We start from the raw sequence: 21,991 nt of genomic DNA, 5'->3' as shown, positions 1-21,991 counted from the left end.
CGTAAGTTCCATTTGGCCCACAATATTCAAACTTCATAGGATGATTGGCCATATTAGGTAGAAGACCCCTATTGATTTTGGGGTCACAAGGTCAAAGTCACTTTTACCTTAATACTGAAAACAGTTTCTAGAGCATAATCAAAGTTCCAATTGGCCCACAATATTCAAACTTCTTAGGATGATTGTCCATATAAGGTAGAAGACCCCTATTGATTTTGGGGTCACAAGGTCAAAGGTTAAGGTCATTATAAATAACTTGTGTTAATCAACCTACAGCTGTAAAATTTTATAGGATGAACAGCAAATTCCCATGTCTTACAAACGCTTCATTCTTACTAAAAAAAACACTTTCGGGCATATAATGCTCCGCCTAGCGGTGCTCTTGTTAATCACACTGGTGCCAAATTGATGTCACTACTTATGAATGTGATGTCATGTATTTTAGCCATTCGCACAAATAGAAATTAACTGTATGGATGTACTTGGGAGTAAATTACAACTGCTGTATTCTATATATAGGTTTTTAAGTATATTTGTTTTAATTAATTGTTTATTATGAGGAATGTTGAAGATTGTTTTGTGATATGCCTTATGATACCAGTGATTTTTTCACTGTTTTTTACAGCCGAATAAAGGCTGTTTCCCCTAGCCCAAAATAGGTATATTTTCCCCTAAAAATGCTAATATTTTCCTCTCAAATGCCTTGTGCTCTTCCTTACCAGAACCATGAGTTAACAGCATCTGACTTACATCATCTAGAAGACAGAAATATGTCCCTATATATAGCCTCTGCTATGTACCATGCATGTTTAATTTAATTGATTTTTTTACATAAAATGAGTGGGTAAAGTCCATTTTCAGTTGTTGGAATTTGATTTTAGGTTTTCCCCCTTTTCTGATTTATTGCGCTATATTTTCCCCTTATGAAAGCCACAGGTTGTTTTGAAAATTGGAAAAAAAATCACTGGATACAGTCATGTTATACTATCGCACTTTAATGTACATGTGTTATTATGTAAACATTATCATGTCATTTCAATCTTTGTCATTGTATTGACAGAGCTTTTGGATTTATTTCATTGTACCATTTGTCAATTATTTTTAGAACATTTTTAGGCAAAGCTATATTTCATTAGCCTCCCAGCAGATTTATGATTCTATTTAGTAATGAATGGAAGCCATCTGGTAAATTCATATGCCAGTGAATGTTGGAATGTTGCCAAATGACTTTGAGAGTGAAACTGTTTTTCAAGCACATTTGCTTACTTAGATTAGAGGCTGACTTATTATTATGATTTTAGAATAACTTGACATGAAAGGATCTCAATTGTTTTGTCATTCATCTTCCCCCAGCCCCCCTCCATCCCCCCTGGGCCAGTGTGATCACTGACAGGTCCAAGGGCATTTAATCATTGTTGTTGATGTATACTACTCTAACTATAGCCATAACATTTTATGTAAGCTAAATGACAGTTTTATTATCATGTGTTCACTTTTTTATTGCAGCATGTGCGTTTTATGAAATTGACTTGTATACTTACCAATTAATTGCAACATGACGCAGTAAGATTTACCTAATTTATTCATTATTTATTTTATTGTTTCCTTGATGAAGAAGTACATTGTTTGCCATATTTATTTTTATTTACAATTTCTAACAAAATAGCTGTAAATGTTGATATATTTTATTATTTTTATGTGTTTAATATTTTACTATGGTTCAACAAAAATCCCATGATAGACCTATATTGTTTTCATATTGTTCTTCTTGTTGTGAAATGTGCTCTTTATTTTCATGTTTCTATTTTACCATTTCATGTTGAAAAACAGAGGCATTTAGTATCAAACCACATGCCCGTGTGTATGTAAATGCATCCAGAAATAGGTGTGTGGATCACTAAAATTCCTGTCCTTAGTACATATGTATGGTCTTATCTGCAATAAAATATTGCTGGCCGTAGTCGAGCAGTTTGCTGTTTGACATACTGGTATGATTTTTGCTATAAGCTTATTGAAACACATTTTTATCCGTTTTTTGAGAACCATCCTTACTAAGAAATGAGTGCAAAGTTTTTTGTCCATGGAAACAACAAATTGCCCCAGATAGGGTTTGAACCCACACAGCTTACTAGTCCAACACATAAACCACACAGCCAAGCTGCCACTCAGTCCTGCTGTGACCAAAGTGGTTAGCCTTTGGGCAAGTATAAGGCAGACTAGGCTAAACATCCGTGCAGTCTGATCAAAGCTGACATAACTTTTGGCTGACTAAATTTATATTTTCATCTTGATAAAATTGATAATGGACAGTTTAAAGAATGTAAAATGGACCAGTCCATTTAAAAATTCAGCAGGTCAAAGGTTAAATGTCAGGTATCTGCTTGTCTGTATGTGTGTTTGTCTTACTTTACAACTTACTTAAAGCCAAACTTAAAAAAATTTGAAACTGGAAGGATAAAAAAGCTACAAACTGCCTAAAGCTTAAGTGCCAAATTATTTATGAATTTCAAATGATAATGTCTTGTGTTATTTATTATAACTTGGAATTATGTTCAAGTTCTGACACTGAAATACATGAAAGTGTTTAAATAAGAGTTGAATCTGTTGATGAATTAGTTTTTTTGTCAATATTTTGTTTTGTTGTTTATTTTGTTTTTGGTTGCCATGAATACTGTCTCATTGATGTAAACACATTAGATGTGAATTTGTGATCAAATTAAATTTAAACTTTTGTTTGAAAGGAGAAAAATAACTAAATTAGACAAGGTATTTTTATTTAAAGGTACATTATATGGCTTAATTAGCAGAAAGCTCATGTAAAGTTTCATAATGATTAATCATGCTAGTTTATATGATTTGTTTGTACGATTTGTTTGTTTATATGATGATTTGTTTGTTTGTATGATTTGTTTGTTTATATGATTTGTTTGTATGACTAGCTTGTTTTTGTGTGATTTGTTTGTTTATATGATTTGTTCATTTCTTTATGTTTGTATGATTAGCTTGTTTGTATGATTTGTTTGTTTGTTTGTGTGATTTGTTTAACTATATGATTACTTTGAGAATGATGATATGAATTTTCATTATGATTTAGATTGATTTAGTGACAATATTGTGTTAATTTATCTAATATTTAGTTACTGTGTTTAGTAATAGTAGAATTTTATCATGTCTCAACATTTGTATTTAATTAGTTTACGGATAATTGAAGGAAACCATTTATGGTAGAGTAGTTTATGTCACTGACTCTAAACCACTTGCAAAAATGTAATCCTCAAATGGATGCATTATGCTAATATCAATTGGGGGGGGGGGGGGTGGGTTTGGGCAGGTGGGAGGGGAATTTATTAAAGAGCCCTTCCCTGTGGGGACATCAGATGGTTAAATCCTGGTTAAATGCCCTGACACTGAGCTAGTCCTAAACCTGAAATTTTGGTGCCAAAACAACATCACTACATTGACCACCCAGCAGGGACGGGACAGATGGAAAGTAAAAAATTTGCTCATTTCCCCCACACCACTCACAGTCTTCCTTGGGTGGGGAGTTGGGAGAAGGAGGTCAGTAGTTACAATTGATTTATATTGCATTATGGCATGTGCATTATGGCATGCAAACAAGCTATTTGAGCCGCGTCATGACAAAACCAACGTAATGCGTTTGCGACCAGCATAGATCCAGACCAGCCTGTGCATCCGCGCAGTCTGATCAGGATCCATGCTGTTCGCTATCAGTTTCTCTACTTGTTATAGGGTTTGTAAGCGAACAGCATGGATCCTAATCAGACTGCTCGGATGCGCAGGCTGGTCTGGATCCATGCTGGTCGCAAATGCATTATGTTGGTTTTGTCATGATGCGGCTCATTTGTAAGTGGTTCCTCATACCAAGAAAATTGTAATTATAAATTATAAAGCCGTAATCTAACAGAATTTAAAGAAACCCAAAGCAAAGCTTAGAATTTCAGTTTTAGTTGCTATACAATTATCATAATTATTGTTCTAGAATTTATGTACAGTATTTTATGGTATCCGGTGTTGTTTAGTTTTAAAATAACCATGTTTGTAATTATATGTATTGAATTTTTGTTAATCAATAATTATCATCACTTACATATACAAGTATATGTACATGTATGCCCTTTACCCACACCATGTATATACATGCACTATACTTCAAAAAAAATATATACATGTATTGCATATGGTCATATTGTGTTCAAGCACTTTTGCCACACACCACCTATAAAATCTCCACAATTTATTATTATTTTTTTATGGTTTAAAAAAAGGATGTTATTGACATATTCTTATTATGTTTTATTTTATTATTATTTTACACTGATGAATATTCATCTCACATTTTAGTTGCATATATATTTAAGAGTTACTATATCATTCAAATGTAAAAAAAGCAACCCCCCCCCCCCCCCCAATAACAAAGTCAAATCATGTTTACTTGCCATTGTTTTTGTTTTGTTACCCTCGTCCCCACCCAATGCCTACACCCTTTAACGTCCAAATTGTTGATGAAATGTTCTAAATGTAACCATCTCCAATATAAGCATTTTCTCTAGTGTACCTTACATTGCAGACTGGTTTATTAGACTGGTTTATCAGACTGGTTTATTAGAATGGTTTATCAGACTGGTACTGGTTTGTTTCAGTTCACAATATAGTGTTGGTGAGATTGCTGTATAATACAATTTTTGTTATCTTAAATAAGGATTTTTAGAGGTGGTTGAAATTTGTAATCAAATGTTATACATAGAGTTATGTCAAGTTTGAAAAATTCAATAATCATGTTTCATTTACTTGATTGACAGGTTTGTGAAAATGGAGATAAAATCCCTATATTTTCCATTTTCCTATATTATTATCATGGTGTGAAATTTCAGAACCTGCTAAATAAATTTTCAATGAATTTTTCTGTGGGCGAAATTGACCACTCAGAACAAATGTGTCAAAGTAGGAATATATATTTTCTATTTTTTTGTCTCTTTTTTTCCATCTTAATAATGGCCAATTTATTATAATATGCTGACCCTAAATTCACTTGAATTAACATTGTATGATTTCAGATTTGAAACTTTGCCGAAACCATTATTGAAATTAAAAAAGAATTTTATGAACCAATGAATTGTATGAACAAATGGATTTTATAAACCATTGGGTTATGAACCAATGAATTTTATGAACCATTTGGTTATGAACCAATGAATATTATCAATCAGTGTGTTTTATGAACCAATGAATTTTATGAACCATTGGGTTTTATGAACAAATGAATTTTATGAACCATTGGGTTTTATGAACCAATGAATTTTATGAATCAGTGGGTTTTATGAATCATTGGGTTTTATGTATCAATGGATTTTATGAACCTTTGGGTTCTATGATCATAAACCAATGGATTTATGTATCAGTGGATTTCATTTACTAATGGATTTTATGAACAATTGGGTTTTATGAATTAATGAGTTTTATGAATCTTTGGGTTTTATGAATCAATGAGTTTTATGTATCAATGGCTTTTACAATGGATTTTATGAACAATTGGGTTTTATGAATCAATGAATTTATGTATCTTGGATTTTATGAATCAATGAGTTTTATGAATCAGTGAATTTTATGAACCAATGATTTTATGAACCAATGGTTTTATGTTTTTTGGATTTTATGAATCAATGAATTTTATGTATCAGTGGATTTTATGAACTAATGGATTTATGTTATTACAGCATTGTTTAGCTTTAAGATTTGGAGTATACTTGCCAAATTATCATCTTTATTTTATTACTTACTTTCATACATTTCTTTTGCTATCTGTTTTGGAAGTGGTATGTACATGTTGTTATTTACTATTTAATTTTTATTGGCAACGTTTAATGCAGCTTTTTTACCTTGTAACGTAATTAAATAATTTTTATGAATTCTTTATTCAGCAAATTTTTATTTCACTTTTCTTGTTCAGAATTCGGTTTCACCACTGATCTTTGATGAAACATAGTTTCCGCATAATTTATATTATGACTTAAAAGTAAGTTTTATGTATTACAGTAACACTTTATTAAAGTGGTAATTAAACTTTTTTCTAAATATACTAGTCTTATAGAAGTATATTCATTTATAGACACCAGAATAGAATAAAAATATTTGTTAGACTGGGTTGGAAAATAACCCACTGAAGCTTAAAGTTTAACAACATTTAAGTCAAAATGAAATTGAGAACAGATTATCCATTAAAGGTTATATAAGCAATAAGCAACTAAAATTCAAATACTTTATAACACATTATGTAAAAATGACCATCAAGGTCAAGTAACCAATACAGGGCTTCCGTTAATGGAAGTTTGGGAGTCATTTACTCATTGATTTTGGCTTGTGACTTCCAAAATTTAATGCTTTTCCTTCTTGACTTCCAATATCAGAGATTTTGCGGTCTCTGACTTCCAAATTTTGAAACTTAGTGGAAGCCCTGCCAATAACAAAATGTCATATAATCAACAGCACACAAATGACCAATAACATAGAGAAAGTGAAATAACCAACAACACAAAGAAAGTCAAATAACCAATAACACAGAGAAAGTCAAATAAACTATTACTTGAGAAAATCAAATCACCAACAATGCAGATAACCCATGAAAGGTCAAGTTACCAATAACCGTCATAATGCCATATGGCTGTTTAATGAAATACAGTTAGATACATTTCAGACTGAATTTGTAGTGGGGCATGTTTATATTGCAGAATTATTTGGAGGGAGAAATCCACTGATAATTCATAAATAATACATCACTAAAAGTGATTTTAGTTTTGGAGTTCGAACACGAGGAATTATATCACAAGGTTTAATTTAAAAATTATATCACGAGGGCAAATTATATCACAAGGGCCTAGCCTTTTTATTTAAGTTTGTGATGATTTACATTGTTAATGTGATTTTATTAAAATATTAACAACAAAGATGATGTTATAGTAGAAAAATAACTGAGTTTGTTATTTATTTGTTATTTCTGAGATGTGAATGTGGAAATATGTGTATAATGTAATATGATTGATATTTAAATGAAAATATAAGGAATCTCTGATAAAAAAAAATTCTTAAAAGTTTTGAAAAGGGGCCAACTGAAGCAGTTTAATTTCTTGTTGTTATCCCCCCCTTCCTCTTTACACTTACCATTGTAAAAAAAATCTGTGATTGCCTTTTATGTGTTCCTGTACATTAGAATAAATGTTGCTTTACATTTGTGTTTGTTTTATTTATTACCCCAAACATTCCAAAAAAAAAGAAAGGAAAAAAAAATGAAATAAATGCGAAGCTGTTGCCATGACCCTCTCAGCAACACAAGGATTGGTCAAGTAATCATTGTTGTTCTTAAAATTATGGATGTTTTTGGCTAGTTTTAGATACATGATCATTTAATAAATCCATGTTTTCAGATGGCAGATAATAAATTATTCTAGAACAAAATATTATTATTCATTGAATAAATGTTCATACTAGATCCTTTAGAACTTTATGGAATATTTTATAAGAATATCCAAATAGTACATTTATTTTGTTTTTATCAATATGGAAAATGTGCCAATCTACTTCAATATGTTAATGCACCTTGAATAGTTCTACAAGTCGCCCCAAATTTCAGGTCAAAGGTCAGTGTCGCTGTGACATTAAACATTAGTCATTAGATTAAAGTGCATTGACCTGGGAACTTCAAACTGTATTTATAGACAAGTCCTGCCCGACGTATTTATTGTCAAAGGTCACTGACGCCAACAGGACATTTCATCAAAGTGTTTCTATGCTCCCCGAAAAATTTGGGGGGAGCATATAGTCGGTGCCTTGTCCGTCTGTCTGTCCGTCCGTCTGTCTGTCCGAGCAAACATTTGATATTTATGAGCTTCATTCAGAAGTTAAATAAAGAACAAAAACTCATAAAATTCAAATTAAGAGCTATTTTTTTAGCTCACCTGTCACAAAGTGACAGGGTGAGCTTTTGTGATCGCTTTTTGTCCGGCGTGTACGGCGTCCGTAAACTTTTACTTTAAATGATATCTCCTCATAAACCACTAAACTTCACAGGAATGTTCCCTTGGTGGTCACCTTTGAAAATTGTTCAAAGAATTTAATTCCATGCAAAACTGGTTGCCATGGCAACCAAAAGAAAAAACTTTAAATATCTTCTTCTAAAAATCCAAAGAGCTAGAGCTTAGATATTTGGCATGAAACATTTTCTAGTGAATGTCTACCAAGTTTGTCAAATAAAAGCCCTGGGGTCAAAATTGGCCCCGCCCAAGGGGGTCATTGATTTTCCCTATATGCATATAGTGAAAACTTTAAAAAGCTTTTTTCAAAGAACCCAAAGAGCTAGAGCTAAGATATTTAGCATGAAACATCTTCTAATGGGTGTCTACCAAGTTTGTTCAAATAAAAGCCCTGGGGTCAAAATTGGCCCCGCCCCAGGGGGTCATTGATTTTCCCTATATGCATATTGTAAAATCTTAAAAAATATTCTTTTAAAGAACCCAAAGAGCTAGAGCTAAGATATTTAGCATGAAACATGTTCTAATGGATGTCTACCAAGTTTGTTCAAATAAGAGCCCTTGGGTCAAAATTGGCCTCGCCCCCGGTGGTCATTGATTTTCCTTTTAGTGCATAGCAAAAACTTAAAAATCTTCTTTGAAAAAAACCAAATAGCTAGAGTTTAGATACTAAGCATGAAACATCTTCTAGTGAGTGTCTACCAAGTTTGTTCAAATAAAAGCCCTGGGGTCAAAATTGGCCCCGCCCCAGGGGGACATTGATTTTCCTTATATGTGTATAGCAAAAACTTTAAATCTTCTTAGAAAAAACCTGAATAGCTTGAGTTTAGGTATTAAGCATGAAACATTTTCTAGTAAGTGTCTACAAAGATTGTTCAAATAAAAGCCCTGGGGTCAAAACTGGCCCTGCCCCAGGTGTGTCATTGTTTTTAACTATATGTGTAAAGAAAAAACTTGACCAGCTAGACCTTAGATGTTTAGCATGAAACATCTAATGGGTGTCTACCAAGTTTGTTCAAATAAAAGCACGGGGTTTAAACTGGCCTCGCTCCAGGGGCCGCCTATATACAGGTGAGCGACTTCAGGGCCATTATGGCCCTCTTGATGTTTTTATGAGCTAATTTTGCCTATGGACTTTGGTCCAGGTGAAGTTTATGAGCTGATTTGCCTCTTAAATATCAAAAGTTGGTACATCCGTCCATCTGTCTGTCCGTTGTCTTGTCCGGAGCATAACTTGAAAACCCTTGGAGATAATTTGTTTAAACTTCATACAGTGGTAGAGGGCATTGAGGGGGAGTGCATTGTAAAAGAACCATAACTCTATTTTGCCCGGTTTTTGAATTATGTCCCCTTATAGGAAAATCTTGTCCGGGACATGACTCCAAAACTATAAGATAAATCAACATGAAACGTTGTAGGTGAATAGATCTCAATGGGTAGATGTGCAGTGCATAAGAACAATAACTCTTTTTTTCCTTATTTTGGAGTTATTGCCCTTTGTAATTTAAACACTTTGAAAACTTTGTCCGGAACATAACTCTAAAATTATGAGATACCAAGATGAAACATTGTAGGTAGATAGATCTCATTGAGTAGAAGTGTAGTGCAAAAGAACAATAACTCTGTTTAGCCTAATTTTTAGCTCACCTGACCACGAAGTGGTCAAGGTGAGGTATAGTGATGGGGCTATGTCCGGCATCCGTCGTCCTGCGTCGTGCATCGTCAACAATTGAGTTGTTAACAGTCTAGCAGTCACAGTTTTGATTGGATCATCATCAAACTTTGTCAGAATGTTTGTCTCAATAAAATACAGATCAAGTTCGAAGATGGGTTATCTCGGGTCAAAAACTAGGTCAAAGGAGCTAAAAATAGAAAAAGCTTGTTAATAATCTAGAGGCTGCAGTTTTCATCCAAATATTCTGGAAATTTGTCAGGAAGGTTGTTTAAATGATATCTAGGTCAAGTTCAAAGATGGGTCATCTCCGATCAAAAACTAGGTCACCAGAGCTAAAAATAGAAAAAGCTTGTTAACACTCAAACAATTGGGTTGTTAACAGTCTAGCAGTCACAGTTTTGATTGGATCATCATCAAACTTTGTCAGAATGTTGGTCTCAATAAAATACAGATCGAGTTCGAAGATGGGTTATCTCGGGTCAAAAACTAGGTCACAGGAGCTAAAAATAGAAAAAGCTTGTTAACACTCTAGAGGCTGCAGTTTTCATCCAAATATTCTGGAAATTTGTCAGGAAGGTTGTTTTGATGATTTCTATGTCAAGTTTGAAGATGGGTCATGTCCGGTCAAAAACTAGGTCACAGGAGCTAAAAATAGAAAAATCTTTTTTACACTCTAGTGGCTGCAGTTTTCATCCAAATATTCTGGAAATTTGTCAGGAAGGTTGTTTTGATGATTTCTAGGTCAAGTTCGAAGATTGGTCATCTCCGGTCCAAAACTAGGTCACAGGAGCTAAAAATAGAAAAAGCTTGTTAACAATCTAGTGGCTGCAGTTTTCATCCAGATATTCTGGAAATTTGTCAGGAAGGTTGTTTAGATTATATCTAGGTAAATGTCGAAGATGGGTCATCTCCGGTCAAAAACTAGGTCACAGGAGCTAAAAATAGAAAAAGCTTGTTAACACTCTAGTGGCTGCAGTTTTCATCTAAATATTCTGGAAAATTGTCTAGAAGGTTGTTTTGATGATATCTAAGTCAAGTTTGAGATGGGTCATCTCCGGTCAAAAACTAGGTCACAGGAGCTAAAAATAGAAAAGCTTGTTAACACATTAGGGGCTGCAGTTTTCATCCAAATACTCTGGAAATTTGTCAGGAAGGTTGTTTTGATGAATTTTAGGTCAAGTTCGAAGATTGGTAATCTCCGGTCAAAAACTAGGTCACAGGAGCTAAAAAAAAAGAAAGCTTGTTAACACTCTAACACTTGGGTTGTTAACAGTCTAGCAGTCACAGTTTTGATTGGATCATCATCAAACTTTGTCAGAATGTTTGTCTCAATAAAATACAGATCGAGTTCGAAGATGGGTTATCTCGGGTCGAAAACTAGGTCACAGGAGCTAAAAATAGAAAAAGCTTGTTAACACTCTAGAGGCTGCAGTTTTCATCCAAATATTCTGGAACTTTGTCAGGAAGGTTGTTTTGATGATTTCTGGGTCAAGTGCTAAGATTGGTCATGTACGGTCAAAAACTAGGTCACAGGAGCTAAAAATAGAAAAATCTTTTTAACACTCTAGTGGCTGCAGTTTTGATCCAGATTTCCTGGAAATTGGTCAGAAAGGTTGTTTTGATGATTTCTAGGTCAAGTTTGAATATGGGTCGTGTCCGGTCAAAAATTAGGTCACATTGCCCAAATATGGAAAAATCTTTATAACACACTATAGGTCACATGTTTGACTCGGTTGTCATCAAACTTGGCCATGATGCTTGTTTAAGACATTGCTTGAATGCGGTTGTGTCAGGTGAGCGATCCAGGGCCATCATGGCCCTCTTGTTGAATTATCTCCCCTTTTAGAAAAAAATCTTGTCCAGGACATAGCTGTAAAACTATAAGAGATATCAACATGAAACTTTGTAGGTAGATATATCTCAATGGGTAGATGTGCAGTGCACAAGAATCATAACTCTTTTTTTCCTAATTCTGGAGTAAATGCCCTTTGTTTATTTTTACTTTTTGAACTTTGTCTGGGAAATTACTCTAAAATTATAAGATATATCAACATGAAACTTGCATGTAGTAAAAGTGCAGTACAAAAAAACATAACTCTGTTTTGCCCAATATTTTAATTATCTCCCCTTTTAAAATAATCTTGTCCGGGAAATAACTCTAAAACTACAAGAGATATCAACATGAAACTTTGTAGGTAGATGGATCTCAATGGGTAGATGTGCAGTGCACAAAAACTTGAACTCCGCCATGCCAAATTTTGTAGTAATTGCCCTTTGTTCATTTTTACATTTTGAAATTGTCCGGAACATAACTTGGAAACCATAAGAGATATCAACAAGAAACTTTGTAGGTTGATAGATCGCCATTGATTAGAAGGGCAGTGCAAAGAACAGTTTACTGTGGCCTTGCCTTTATTTTGGAATTATTGCACTTTGAACTTTTTCAAGGAACATAACTCTGAAACTACAAGAGGTGTACTTTCCTGTGTCCAAAACCTATTCGGGGAGCATTACCCGGCTCAAACCGGGATCTTGTTAGCTCAAGCTGTTACAAAGAGACATGGTGAGCTTTTGTGATCGCTTTTTGTCCGGCGTCCGTCCGTCTGTCCGTAAACTTTTACTTTAAAAGACATCTCCTCATAAACTGCTTAGCCAATTCGATCTAAACTTCAAAGGAATGTTCCTTTGGTAGTAAACTTTAAAAAATGTTCCCATGCGGAACTCTGGTTGCCATGGCAACCGAAAGAAAAAACTTAAAAAATCTTTAAAAAAAAACAAAAAAAAAAACGAAAGAGCTAGAGCTTAAATATTTGGCACGAAACATCGTCTAGTCAGTGTCTACCAACTTTGTTAAAAAAAGGGTCAAAATTTTATCCGCCCCCGGGGGATGGGGTCATTGATTTTCTTTATTTGTAAATAGTAAAAACTTAAAAATAAATCTTTTAAAAAAAACCAAAAAGCTAGAGCTTAGATATTAAGTATGAATCATCTACTAATGGGTGTCTATCAAGTTTGTTCAAATAAAAGCCCTAGGATCAAAATTTACCCCGCCCCAAGGGGTCACTATTTATCCCTATGTATATAGTAAAAACTTAAAAACTCTTCTCTTAGAAAAACCCTATGAGCTGGAGCTAAACTATTTAGCTAGAAACATCTTCTAATGGGTGTCTAGCAAGTTGTTCAAATAAGGGCCCTTGGGTTTAAATTTGGCCCCGCCCCGGAGTCATTGATTTTCCTTATATGTTTATAGTAAAAAACTAAAAAAAAATCTTCTTTAAAGAAACCCAAAGAGCTAGAGTAAAGATACTAAGCATGAAATAACTTCTAGTGATGTTCTACAAGTTTGTTCAAATAAAAGCCCTGGCCGTCAAAATTGGCCCCGTCCGGGGCTGCGGTCATGTTGTTTTTTTTCCTATTGTGTATAGTAAAAGCCTTAAAAAATCTTCCTTTTTAAAACTCAAAGAGCTAGAGCTAGATATTTATCATGAAATTCTAACTGTTCTACAAATTTTATTTTAAAAAAATCCTGGGTGCAAAATTTGGCCCGCCGGGGCCTATATACAGGTAAGCGATTTCTGGTCTCATGGCCCTCCTCGTACTCTATTATTGCATTTTCTATGTATCTATCTATCATTATACCCCTCGCGTGACGTAGATATGACTCTTAGACAAGACTAAGTTCACTTTCAGAGAAAGCTATAGATAAAGGGAGTTCGGGAAACCAGTTTCCTAGCTCTTATGAAAAGAACCCCTTGCTCTTTTCATGACAAGTGAGATCTATCCACTATGAAAGTTTCAGTTGATACCTCAATACTTTTTTGAAAGATATGCTTTGGACAAAAATGCGGACGGAAGACGGAAGTTCTTACGGGATTAGTACTAATGTGGCTACTTTATTGTTTGTTCTTTTATCCCACCACAAAAGAAAATTAGCACATAAATATGCATTACCGAATGAAATGACATCAAGGAAAAGAACAGTTACCTATTGCCCCTAGCCACATTATTACTGTCCCATGAGAGCGGACGGACGGAAGGAAGGACGGACGGACGGTATGAAGCTATTTCTAATCCATCCACGCCTTTGGCGGTGGGATAATAATTCGTCATTTCATTTTTTTTATTATTTAGCTATAAATATTTTTCACTGTAAATATTCAATTTAAATATTATATATGTGGTACATAAACCGTACCTCGTGGTTACGTTTCCTCCATGGTACGTGACCTCCAGTATTTCAATCCCACTGATTACATGCGAGGACCACCTGAATTTCAACCGTACACCCCGGTGGGAACACTGAAAAGTGTCCCTGAAAATTTCCCCAAGGGTTGTTACAGTATCAACCCGGAAACTTAAAGGAGTGACAGCCAGGTGGTCTACCAACTGAGCTATCTAACACAGAAAATGCAGTATGCGCCCCATGGACAACTCTTAACGTTTTGAAACTGTAATTGACCAACATCGATATTGATAAAATATAAAGTGCCTCAAAATAAAAAAAGCTGTTTCCGCTCTATTAATTGAACGTTTTACAGATTCATTTCGATTGATTTATTTACCAGGACATTTCCTTGAGACACTTGTTATTTATCGTTTCAGAAATGAAATTTGAAAGGTATGACTGGTGGCTTTCAACCTGTTCATTAGTTCCCGTTACTTTTAGAAGCAATCATTATGTTCTTTGTGATTCTGGGATGGTTTTCCATGTAGGTTTCTGGTAAATTATAATCTTGCACAGTCGTTATATTGCTTAGTAAAGTTAGTTAAATATGAAGACGAAGTGCCAAATCGAAAAGATTTAGTGAACAGTGTAGGGGGGAAACTTAAAAAAAATTCACAATATAGGTGGTGGCCGAATTGCCTTCCCATTACCGTTTAAGTAATTATAATTTGAACCAATTAATGGCTTTGTCTCTTCCCCTTTGATCTCAAATTGGCTTTGCGCATGGTTGTTAAAATATTTATAAACTGCGTTTGGACTCACAGGCTGTGTTTTGAAATGGGGGTGGTCGGGGGGCGTTTTAGTCGGGGTCTGTGAGTACATACACTACTACAGATAATTTCTGTTTGCAGGAATTTAGGGAGACTGCATGCCGTCACACCTAACTAAAAATTAGGACCCTGTTTACTATCGGGGGTCGGGGAGGGGGGGGGGAGGTGTTGCATAAACAAACCAATTTTGCTTGATTTTTTTTCCAGCAAGAAACTGTTTTTTAACATAGGTTCGATTGAGTCTTTTATTAGGTAGATTGGAAAAAAGTTTCTGACATATATTAAACTGTCAAAATCGTGTTGTTTTGGTCAAAATCCTTTGTTTTGTTTTGCTGTTGCCACGAAAAGCTTATCATTTTAATGTAGAAAACTTCGTGTTTATAGATAGACAAATCATTTATTAGAACCGAACAAAGAAAATTTCTAACAAATTTAACGTGTATTTTTTTTTTATAATAATCATCAATTTTACAACCTCTCATGTTTAGAACACTAACATAATGCTTATTGACACAAGATCTCAGATGTTCTCAATCAGATCAAGTACATAGAAAAGTTTTAAACAATAAAACAAATCGTGCCTAAGCTTCTTTGGCATGTCATAAGAGATGAAAAACTATCCAGATAGTCTTGAAGAAATAACACACACTAATACTAACTACATGTATAATGTTATTTTGAATGCTTCATGTAAGCCAAAAACTTCCGTAAACTTCGTAAGCTTCGGAAACACAGCTTTTTCCGGGTCATTTAGACACGCCGTTGACAGATGCATCGGTACTTCAAAGAACAAGACGAAGCTGTTCGAACACGTGACGTGAACGTAGCTTCTCTACATGAGCGCTGATATCCATGGCAATGGGTTTCTCGCTGTTTGTTTGCTCCAGTTATATAGTAACACTCATTTTGAAGCTGACTCTGTGGAAAAGGAAGACAAAATTGTATTAACAATTTCTTTTTAATGGTTATCCTGAAATATCAGAGTAAAGGCAAAGTAAATGGTATAGGCAGTAATATGCTAACACGTTCTATATACGATGACTATTGCATTGTATCTTCTCCTAAGAAACGCAAAAGTCATTTTTTGTCTTGAAATACCTGAATATTGTTTCGAATTCAAAGCAGGGCAAATGCATTTATACAATATTATCAGGTAAAAGGTGCAACGGGAAAATTCAAGAAAAAATATTTACCGTCTTGTTAATCCAGTAGTTTTCAGAAGCTTCGATCAGTTTGTTCTTCTCTAGCCAAAGTTCAGCATCTTTATCTAACACAGCAACTTGAGATTTTGGTGTGAGAAGGTTGCAGAAGTCATTGCAGCTGCCATGATCCATCTTTGCATTCCGGATAAAGTAAACAGGTCTACCGGCCCCCGGTGTTACCCACTTGTTTGAGACGGATTCTGTTCTTTTTATTGCTTTGTCTTGGAATATATAATGAAAATAATTCAAACCATTGTTTGTTGGTGTTATAAATATCTTATAGATATAAACGCATTAACAAACCAAACACAAAGTCAAATAACTACAGATATAAACTATAAAATGAATTTCAAGTAAAATCTAAAACATTTTATAAAAGTTAAAATTCGTATTTTTTTATTGTACCTGTGTGTAAAAATCAGGATATTTATTTACCATAATTTAATTATCTCTGAACTTTCTAAACATATAAACGCAAAACTATTAAAAGTTCACCAAGGAATTAACATGATTGAAACAAAGTTATTGTCATTTATTCAGATTTTCCATTTAAAGCCAATAAAATTGTGAAGTACCGGCAGTTCTGTATATAGACCCTTGTTCATTCCCGCCACAGTATTCGTTCCTATTTCCAGGACATATGTTATTACATTCGGATTCCGAAACTTGATTCTGAAGACTTGTGTTGCCACAAGCACACAATTTGATCCACTGTGTTGGTTACAAATAAAACATCTCATTAGTTAGAGATTTAATTGGTTTCATCTCTTGTCTACATTATTTATAGTGTATATATCCTTAGAATAAATACTATATATACATATTTTTGTTTTAAAGCATTTTTCAAAACTAGCTTTAAAGTTAAAGTTTTCACCATTTGATTTATTAATAATTTTATTAATATTTATATTTGTTACGACACAAGGTTTTCAGCTTTTTTTATAAAATAATTTAGGTCTTAGGGTATATATCAAATCACAGAAAATCTGATGTAATTATTTGATAGAAAATTGCATACTGTTCTTTATAAACGATGTACCAATTTAATGATAAATATCAATCATAAATACTATCTCTACTTCTACTTTACGTTGTCAATAATGTCAGTAAAACATGATGTTACAGACATTTTGTATGCATTGATTATTAACATATTAATATATAATAATAATAATTTTGATATTATGCCAAAAGTTTTGTATCAATAAAACAATTAGAACTATTTACTGTTCCAGCATATATGAATCCTCTTTTGTAACACTGTCGTCGGCATTCTGAACCCGAATTAAAAGTTATGTTTTCAAACCCCACTGTCCACTGATCCAACGCTTCATCGTAACCGAAACATCCGATAAAACCAGCGGAATGAGAGGGTGTAACATCTTAACAAATATAAACATGGTATATGTTTTACAATATGAATACGTATTTCTGAAATAACCTTAATTATTTGTATTTTATAGGGAGCGGAGGTAGAGTGGTTAGGGTGTCTGCACCTCACGACAAAGATTCGAGATTCGAGCCCTTCTAGAGCCATAACCACGTCTCATTATATGACACCGACAGACAAATGAATGAATGAATAAATAAATAAATATAATTATTTCGCTGTATTATTGTCGAATTCAGAAAAACATAATATATTGATGGAAACAAAAAGATTCTTGCTACTTCTATTGAAAACCTTGTTGTTTATTTGATGCGAAATAAAAGTTTTTCGGCCGGAGGCCATCTGTTTTCGGTTGGACATCCTGTAAAATTTACAGGAAAGAACTGAATATATGTAAGATTTTCATTGGTCATTTTGAAATTGAAATCTGAAATATCGGAATCTAATTGGCCATGGAAAAAGTAGTAAAACAACATAAATGATTTTTTTCTGATCTAATTTTCAATTGATCTAAAGCACTGTAAAGGTGTTCTGGAAATTATTTCTTTCACTATCAAGTTGAATTTCAGATAGAATGCACTTAAGTTCGTTCTGTTTAACCATGCCTTCTCCTACACATTTAAGTTCTATATTATCATACATCCTCCTACAGATTATTAAACGTTGCTTAATATGAATTTTGTCAAAAAATAACGAAACCACCACTTACAATTACGCCCACAATCCCGTTAAGTCATGCGCATGAAAATAGCGAAATGACACAAGAAAACGAACTAATCCGGTATTGTCAATTTTTTATGTGAAATGGATACAAAGTTTATAATTTTCACGTATTTTATATATTAGTAAAGTATTTATTTAACTGCTAATGAGTTTTTGTTTAAATAAATGTTTGTCAAAGTTTTTTCTTAGATTAGTAAATTATCTAGAAAGCTCACTTCCGGTTCTTTTATTGGATTTTAGGTTACTTTCGTTATTTCCAAAAAGGTGTTGTAAATCTGTTGATTAGGGTACTTCGTATCAACAAAACGTTGTAATTTATAAACTTTTTATTAAAATTTCGATTTGATTAAACTTCAATTACTATTGTTTTTCGTTGAGTTAAAACGGCATTCACAATAATAGAAATAAAGGAATAACATGACGGTAAAAATGAACTGAGACGAAAAAATTGAGTACAAAATAAGAAAATTGTTTTATTTGTAGTTCGTATTTACTTCTTCTTTACTTTTAAATGATTTACTTCAGACTTTACATTTTGTTTCTATTTAAAATACTTCGTATGTGCCAACATATACATATGATGTTAGCCTCACGATCATAATCCTTATGTTCTATTACCATGTTTTCCATGACGCGATATGCAAATAAACTAGTTTTAGTCTAGCCGAGTATCTTTTTTCAAAGATATTTCTTGTTTGTACAGATTTCAATAAATGTTTAATGTCATACTGAAATTTAATTTATTAGGCATAGAATAAAAGAAAGTTTGTTTATCATGAATAAGATCAAGCCAAGATGTATTTTGCTTTTTTCAAGTCAAACAAATATAGTCTCTGGCTTTCACTAACTATTTTTACCTTGTATATATAATTATATTATATTTTATCGATGTGTCTTGGTTTAAACTATGGGAAAGACTATTCCATTAAGATATTTAGTGTGGTAACGATTAGCTTAAGAAAATATATAAGATCAAATTCTTACATCACGTGTTGTACAACACACACATACATTATTCTTAAGTACACCGTGCGATAATTTCTGATAAATAAAACATTTAAATACATGTGTAATTATAAATTATAACAGCACACTAATATTAAAATTACTTGCGGTACTTCTTTTACCAAGAAGGAAGAAAGTAATACCATACCGGAAGGTTCATAAACAGAAAAGCCAATGCCAACGTCAACGTTTCCACCACCGCAGTATTCGTTATTATTTCCAGGACATGTATAATTGCATTTTGATTTCAATACTTCCTTTTGAGGACGACTGTTGCCACAAGCACATTCAATTATAAACTGTGGTATGTTAGAAATAAAGAATCTCATTATTCAATGATTTGATTGAAATGTTATACATGTATGACGAATTTGTGGGATAAGTGAACTTGCCAACAATAATGTGACACTATTTTACCTCTATAGTACTAGTTATATTATAAGTTATTAACATTGTTGACTGGTTATATGGCACTATATAAACGGTTGTTGGTAAATATAACCCGAGTCCCCAGGCAAGGGTTATATTGGAAACAATCGTTTATATTCGGTCATATAACCTTTCAGGAATATTTATAACGAATTTATAATACTGCAAACTTCCTTCTTTTAGAGAAAAAAAAAGAGATTTCTTTATACATTATTTCTTTATTACTGATAATACAATGTAATAAACACGGCTGCTGTCGATTTATGAAGATATCTTACTTTTTCTAAACAAAATGATGCTTGCTGTATTACGAATTCGTTATAAAGATTTCTGACGTGTTACATGGCCCTATATAAACGGCTGTTTGCAATATAATTCTCGCCTAGCGGCTCAGGTTATAATTACGAACAGCCTTTTATGTAGGACCATATAGCCTGTCAACAATATTATAACTAATAATATGCACGGTTGCTGTCGATTTATGAAGAAATCTCACTTTTCTCACTAAAACGATGCTTCCTGTATTATAATATTAGTTATAAAGATTTTTGACAGGTTATATTATTAGTTATAAAGATTTTTGACAGGTTATATGTCCCTATATAAACGGCTGTTTGTAAATATAACCCGAGCCGCTAGGTATTATAAAGTTTTATATACACGACTGCTGTCGATTCCTGAAGAAATCTTACTTTTTTCTCTAAAAATGATGCTCGCTGTATTATAAATTTGAAATAAAAATTCTTGACTGGTTACATGTCCGTATATAAACGGCTGTTTGCAATATAACCCTCGCCAAAGGGCTTGGGTTATATTTACAAATAACCGTTTATATAGGGTCATGTAACCGCCAATGATCTTTATAACTAATAATATAAACGTCACGATTATCCAATGAATATCCAAACGTGCAGTATTATAAAACACTATATAGGTATCATGAAAATTGCTTAATAGTGTCATATTGTTGCTATGAATTCTAAATGTGGAAATTTACTTTTATTCATATTTTTGGGGTTGTAGCAGGAATGGGTGATAGTGGTAGGGGATAATATCAGATCAAAGAGTCTTTTCCCTGTGGCTTAGATGGGATCCATAAATGGGATTAGTATTTCTATATATGGAAAGCTGTTCGTAAGTTATATAACACGGATTTTTTTCCCTCCATCGCACAGACGCTTGGGGGTCAAATCCTGCCTTCCAGCGTGATACACCCCTTATAACACCCTATCAAAAATATTTTAATATTCAAACACAAATGCGAATTCTGTAACAACGATAAAACTGGTTTTCAAACTCTTTTTACATATATGAAAAAATACCGTATACCATCAAGTCTCAATAAAGTACTTTAAAAATGTTTTTGATAAGTGTTTACTGGGGCGTATCTCGTTGGGGCAGGATCTGACACACAAGTGTCTGTGATCCGTCGTAGCGTATTCGCGCATCAAGATTTGCGTATATTTTAGAGAGACAATTTATATGGACCAGACCAGACATTATCCGAGTCCAATATTGGTTAAACAGCTGTATATATGTACTCGCACTTTTAGTACTCAATAATGTAGAAAAGCTTCATTAAAATTTTACTGTAATTAATAATATACATGTATTTAGATCTACCAACAATATGATATCTAACATATTAAACAATATTAAGCACAACCCTCTTACCTCTTCTTTCATTATTGATAGTCAGTAAGATATGTTGAATGATTAAACAACATGAGACATTTACTAATGGTTAAGAATAAATACAAAAGTTATTTACTGTTCCAGCATATTGGAATCCTTTTTGATAACACCTTCGTCTGCATTCTGAACCCGAGTTTAAAGTTATAACGTCTATCTCGGTTGACCAATTCTGGAAACTTTCATCATCAACTATGTAACATCCAGAGTTAAGGGATGCTCTACCATCTAAAAGTGCATAAATGGTTGTAGGAATTTACATGTAATGATACTTGTTATTAAGTAGGCATGTCATGAAAAGAAAATGTGTTCGTTTTTTTTTTTTTTTTTTTTTTTTGAACATGATACATTTACATCAAAAGTATATATTGCATTTTCAATAAAATACGTATTAATAAGTTAATAAAGTTTCCATATAGATGCAAAAAGGAACTAGTTGTATTACTTAATTATGGATCTAGTGCTTTTAATATCAAATTAAACAAAAGAACTTTCTTACCTTGAAAATATGCTGTTAATACAATTGTGATAAAAAGTATCTTTACATTCATAGGATCCATCTCCGACTTAGTAATGAGCAAATATATTTTTAATTATTTTCTAATATATCTGAACCAGTCCAACCTGTTTTGGAATGATTTATTTTTTGATTAACTACTGTTATGGGGACGGGAGCATTTTATACAAGTAATTTTTTTATTGTTTGTTTTCCTAATCATGTAAATTATTATTTTTTATCGCATTTCCTTATTTATTAACAGCTAGGCATTCTATGGTTGCTTTGGTCTGCGGAAGATTTAGAGTTTTAGCATGGACCTTATTTGATTTTTGATAAGCG

The 21,991-nt window shown here is 33.1% G+C and overlaps 1 protein-coding gene across 1 annotated transcript; it reads right to left on the bottom strand.

Moving 5' to 3' along the window:
- Positions 1-15,267: 15,267 nt before the first annotated feature.
- LOC132737095 (sialate:O-sulfotransferase 1-like) lies at positions 15,268-21,779 on the bottom strand. The gene is made up of 7 exons (XM_060724333.1): positions 21,653-21,779; positions 21,233-21,381; positions 19,181-19,331; positions 17,142-17,296; positions 16,490-16,625; positions 15,906-16,135; positions 15,268-15,630 (listed from the first exon to the last, which is right to left on the bottom strand). Exons 1-7 carry the CDS (start codon positions 21,711-21,713, stop codon positions 15,463-15,465), a joined length of 1,050 nt encoding a protein of 349 aa, XP_060580316.1. The 5' UTR covers positions 21,714-21,779; the 3' UTR covers positions 15,268-15,462.
- Between the last annotated feature and the right edge of the window lie 212 nt (positions 21,780-21,991).

The sequence above is a fragment of the Ruditapes philippinarum genome, unplaced genomic scaffold (assembly GCF_026571515.1).
Source record: "Ruditapes philippinarum isolate M1 unplaced genomic scaffold, ASM2657151v2 ctg8616_1_1_1_1, whole genome shotgun sequence".
Classification (NCBI taxonomy): domain Eukaryota; kingdom Metazoa; phylum Mollusca; class Bivalvia; order Venerida; family Veneridae; genus Ruditapes; species Ruditapes philippinarum.
This window is presented reverse-complemented; position numbering and strand designations above follow the sequence as displayed.

What these genes read in the sequence shown, in the direction of transcription:
- LOC132737095 (XM_060724333.1), bottom strand. Translation starts at nt 21,713, where the DNA reads ATGGATCCTATGAATGTAAAGATACTTTTTATCACAATTGTATTAACA. An exon ending in GTCTATATACAGAACTGCCG is followed by an intron (nt 16,136 to 16,489) that starts GTACTTCACAAT and finishes ATATATTCCAAG; the next exon opens with ACAAAGCAATAAAAAGAACA. An exon ending in ACTACTGGATTAACAAGACG is followed by an intron (nt 15,631 to 15,905) that starts GTAAATATTTTT and finishes CCTTTTCCACAG; the next exon opens with AGTCAGCTTCAAAATGAGTG.